This window comes from Triticum aestivum, unplaced genomic scaffold (genome assembly GCF_018294505.1).
Source record: "Triticum aestivum cultivar Chinese Spring unplaced genomic scaffold, IWGSC CS RefSeq v2.1 scaffold21185, whole genome shotgun sequence".
NCBI lineage: Eukaryota > Viridiplantae > Streptophyta > Magnoliopsida > Poales > Poaceae > Triticum > Triticum aestivum.
Genome location: NW_025225683.1, coordinates 4,744 through 10,016, shown reverse-complemented (window position 1 = coordinate 10,016; position 5,273 = coordinate 4,744). Strand labels below are relative to the sequence as shown.

Genomic DNA, 5,273 nt, shown 5'->3' with positions numbered 1-5,273 from the left:
TAATTATTCACAAAGACCATACAAAGCAATACATCAATCAATCTAAAGCGGCCATCTAGGCACCACCTGTTGCTACTCCTATCCCGTTGATAACGTTGTGCCGAATATCCGGGCCGAATACCAAACAGACATCGCACCGCCGAATACCAAACAGACATCGCACCAAACCCTAACATCTATAGTCGGATGCCCAAGCCCAGCCACACACTGGGATTGGGTCCCAGACCGGCCCGGCGCACTCTCAGAGGTTGCCGCCACCCTCTTCCGACGGTCCATCTCAAGAGCAGGAACTGATGCATCGACCTTGCCTGGTCTTTCGTCGACGCCACCATGAAGCCAGACAATGCCACCATCTTGCACGTATCTATCCACACGCACCCATCGCCGAACCTCTGCAGCGCCATGCCGTCGGGATCTGCCGTCGACCATGCGGTAGATGTAACACCGCTCCTCCTCTTGTCCCGTCCAACTAGCACTTCTCCAAAACGATGCCCCCAGGAGGGACAACGACATCGAAGGTCCCATCATCGTCCAATCACGAGTGGGTTGCCACTACCTGCAATAACGATGCCTCGAGAAGGGAACTGCCACCCATCTGCACGTAGCCCCCACCCTCACTGAATGGAGCGCCACCACCGCAACACCCAACCTCAGGTCACCGCCGGCCATGGAGGCTTCGATCGCCGCCGTGCAGCAGGGGCGCCACCCTGACTGCCGCATTCCGCGGCGACCACCCACCCTGGATCTATGGGCCAGGGCCCGCCCCCACTCCGATCCTTGCCGACGTAGCGGCGGGATGCATACATCCATTTTAATATGAGTACCATTATTTATAAGTATCAAAATATTTTTTGATGATTGGTTCCACTCCACACCAAGTTTGATCCATCAGGAAATGGAGGAAACCCCTATGTATCACTTGTCAATTTTAGAAATTGAACTCGGGTCGTTAAGCTGCACAACCGCATGCCCAATCATCGAGCCAAGGCTCTGTATGCATATGCCTATATGCTACTCCCTCCGTTCCTAAATACTTGTCTTTCTAGGCATTTCAACAAGTGACTACATACGAAGCAAAATGAGTGAATCTACACTCTAAAATATGTCTACATACATCCGTATGTACTAGTCATTTGAAATGTCTAGAAAGACAAATATTTAGGAACGGAGGGAGTACATGTTTCCAGTATGTTGTATGTGACTTGTCATGCCAGTAATCTCGTGATGATGCTAATCTCGATTGATCTTAAACAAAATAAAAAATATTTACAAACTGGATCAGAAGTTCTTTGCTTATAACGAACTAATATAAGTATATAACGATTTGCTAGGAGAGAAAAAAAGAAGAAGAAAAAGAAACATTCAAACCGTGGGCCAAACCGTTGAAACCGCTCGGTGGTTGTGGTTTTATATGAATGAAGTCTCGCAACGTCGTGCTTATTGGTGGGTCGAGAGGGGATGGATCGTAGGATGAACTTGACTTTGACAACTCCTCGGGTCATCGCCGACACGCTGCTGCAGAGAGGGAGCGACGGACCATTTCCACAAACACCTCGAGGGCTCGCTGATAAAAAGGCTACCTCCTCCGTCTACTTGTAGCTATAGTACGGGAACGTACTACTCGTAGTACTCTAGGACTAAGTGTTTCATCGATCATGGCGTTCGCGGTCGTGGGGGATGCGGCCGCGGTAACACAGCTCATCGGGCAGGCGATCGGGCTCGTCGCCATGATCATCCGGGCGGTGGAGACGGCACACCAGAACAGGCTCGAGTGTGAGCGCCTCGCTTGCCGTGTGTCCACGGTCGACGGCGTGCTGTCTGACCTGCCGCGGGCCCAGGAGATGGCGCCGCCGCTCAAGGTGCTGAACAACACGCTTGAGGAGGCGCACCGCATGGTCATCGCATGCCAGAACCGGGGCGCCGCCAGCCACTTCTTCGGATCCCGCCGCCACGCCGATTGCTTCAATCAAGTCAACAACAGGATTACGTCCGACATCGTCATCCTCAACCTCAGCCTAAACAGCTTCATGGCCCGGCGACACTTCAACCACGTCCTTCATCCCAATCACGTCGGCGTACCGACTGCGACAATAGCCATGGCGCCGCCGTGGCCAGGCTTCAGCTCTGGCTCCCTGCAGACTCAGCTGGTGGTGGTGTCGCAGCCGCAGGTAAGCTCGATCTCCTTCGATAACCCCAGGGCGCTCACGTGGTCGGAGATTGCAGCGGCGACCAGCTTTGCCGTCGAGCTCGGCCGAGGCAACTCAGGAAGGGTATACAAGGGCCGTCTCCAATTCCAGTTCCACTTCCACCACGGCACGGAGGTGGCCGTGAAGGTGCTGGAAAAGCACAGGCGGCAGGGTGTGGAGGACGCGTTCATGGCGGAGAGCAACATCCTTTCCGGCCTCCGGCACGACCACATCGTCCGCCTGCTCGGCTGGTGCGCGGAGCAGGAGTACCGCATGCTGGTCTACGAGCATATGGGCAACGGCACGTTTAGAGACCACCTGCAGCACTTGGGCGGTGGCCCTAGCTCGTCGCCCGTGACGACGTCCTGGGAGACGCGCGTGGAGGTGCTGTTGGGCGTGGCCCGGGCCATCGAGTACCTGCACCGCGGCGCGGATCCGCTGGTCATCCATCGCAACGTCAGCTCGTCCAACGTCCTCCTTGACGCCAACTGGACACCGCGCCTGTCCGGCTTCGGCTCAGCGGTGTTTCAGGCTGCGGGTGTGGAGGAGCACGGCGGCCAGCTCGTCGAGGAGGTCGTCGGCACGCCCGGGTACATAGACCCGGAGTACAGTGGCACGCACTGCGTGAGCACGGGGAGCGATGTGTACAGCTTCGGGGTGGTGGTGCTGGAGGCGCTGACGGGGAGGCCGCCGGACATCTACGGCGTCACGCTGGGCCTCCTCGTGGACTCCGCGCTCCCGAGCGTACACAACGGAAAGCTGCGGGATGTGCTGGATGGCCACCCGGCGCTGCAGCCGACGCCGCGTCAGCTGGAGGCGCTGGATCTCGTGGCATACACGGCGAGCCGCTGCCTGTGCCCGCGCGGGCAGAACCGGCGCCTGGCCATGTCTGATGTCGTGGCCAACCTACACAGGGCGCTCCAGATCATACGCAGCAATTAGTGAGACTACAAGAGAATGTCTCCGTATCTTTTAAATATCCATTTAATTCTCAACGACAGTACCGAACGTTTTTTTCACCTTCCATCGATTTTGTGAAGAATGAAAAAATAATGGTTGAACGGTTAATGATTTCATTGATATACATGTTTTTTTAGCATCAGTACAGACACAAGCGCTCATATACACGCGCATACACTCACCCCTATGAACGCACACACGCACACCCTATCCTATGAGCACCTCCGAAAGACTGAGCCACGGAACGTCTCCTCTCACTGAAAGCGCATCGCCGAAAATCCTAAAATAGATCCAGGAATAATGCGAGCACCAGGATTCGAACCCTCGTGGGTTGGGGATACCACTGTCCGCCTAACCATCTCAGCCACAGGTTGGTTCGCCATTGATATACATGTTGGAGAGGCGTTGGTTCCATAGAGAGACAGATGTGTTGCATCCACCAGGGACGTGTCCGTTGGCAATGAACACAAACAACTCACGGGTATTACTTAATATAAGGAGGCAATTACCAGTTAGATTCACCCTAATCTACTTATAACACACCTCTTGTACAATGCGTGCGTTTTCTTGAATAATCCATCATAGAAAGCCTCTTGCATATTCACCACTCATCTTAAAAAATGCCTTTGTGTAATCTTAAAAGTCTCCTCCAAAAATCATGTGGAAAAAATATGAGAAAAAAAGTGTAGATATGTTGCTAACACATTTTTAAACCCACTGAAGAAAATCATAGAAAAATGATGCGACATGACATGGTATTGTCGTGTCCTCTTCATTATATTTATGTGATTAACATCACACACAAGGTGCATAAAAGTGATTAACATCACACACAATTCATTATATTTATGTGATATTGGTATTGTCGTGTCCTCTTCCTCCAACACCTTTGGACGAGAACATCTTCTTCACCTACAACATAACATCAAGGTCCACCAATGCATGATAATCATCTTCATGTCCTTGCAATTACAACTATAACTATCTCTATAGCTAATAAAATAAATGCATTGCATGAAATTTGACATGCAGCTTGAATAAATGACAATTAAATGGCTCTTTCCATCATGCCATACCATAAAACACATGACATGTAAATAATAATTGCAACATATAGCATCTCATACAATCTCATTCCCATGACGAAGATCACAACACATCACATGTAAGTCCTGCAAAAACAAGTTAAATACCTCTAATGTTTTTTGCAATTTTATCATGACTGCTAGGGTTGTCATTGCAAACCGTTAGCTACCTGTGTTATCATCAAGCATGACTATTCAACTTGCTAGTTTAACTTTCGTTGTGTCTAAAACACGAGACATAATGAAAAATCTCGAGCCCCATACCAAACTTCGTTAAACGTGTGACCCTAGGTAGATTACATCTACAAGCCTTTTTCCTCTCAAAATTTTATCTTCCGTAACTAAAGTGACACCCAAGGAGGCTGAAGCATGATGTTGCTCTCTCTCTCACACACACGAGCGCATGATGCGCTAGTTTATTACACAACGCAAAAGGAGTACTCGACACGGTCTCACAGTCATGGTTTACGCGGAACATGTGTTCGTGAGCTAGTCCAGGGGACGACGCGTGCCGTCTTTGTCAGCAGAGGTGAGCCCTGCCCAAAAGATGAGCGACATAGACCAAATGTTAAATATACTTAAGTTTAAGTTTTGTGTCTGGTATAAGTTCAATAATTTGCATTCGAGTGCAAGTTTGGATTCTAGTGCCAGAGGTTCAATATATAGTTTGCATTATTCCACTGTCAGTTTGCATCATATAGTGCCATAGGTTCAGTAATTTGCGTTATTATTCCGGTGCAAGTTGGAAGTTGGGACAGACTTAGTCTTTGAAGCGAGTAGCTCCATAATAAAATTAAGATTCCACATAAAAAACCTAGCAACTGGCTCCACTTGTAGTACGAGTCTACGACTACTTCTGGTTGCTGATTATTAACTAGTTATAGGGGAACATCACACGTACTTAGTGTTCGTAGACCAGTACATTGTTCACTGACATTGAGCCATCATGGCGACGCTTGCGGTTATGGGGCATGCGGCGGTGGTGACGCAGCTCGTCGGCAACGCGTTTGGGCTCATCTGCAAGATCAATCAGGCGCTGGAG

At 50.3% G+C, this 5,273-nt stretch overlaps 1 protein-coding gene across 1 annotated transcript; it reads left to right on the top strand.

Annotated features, from left to right (window-relative positions):
* Positions 1–1,615: 1,615 nt before the first annotated feature.
* LOC123172316 (putative serine/threonine-protein kinase-like protein CCR3) lies at positions 1,616–3,182 on the top strand. The gene has a single exon (XM_044589309.1). The coding sequence runs from the start codon at positions 1,656–1,658 to the stop codon at positions 3,126–3,128; it is 1,473 nt and encodes a 490-aa protein (XP_044445244.1). The 5' UTR covers positions 1,616–1,655; the 3' UTR covers positions 3,129–3,182.
* Positions 3,183–5,273: the final 2,091 nt, after the last annotated feature.

Excerpts from the sequence above, each read along its gene's own strand:
- LOC123172316 (XM_044589309.1), top strand. The coding sequence starts at position 1,656 with ATGGCGTTCGCGGTCGTGGGGGATGCGGCCGCGGTAACACAGCTCATC.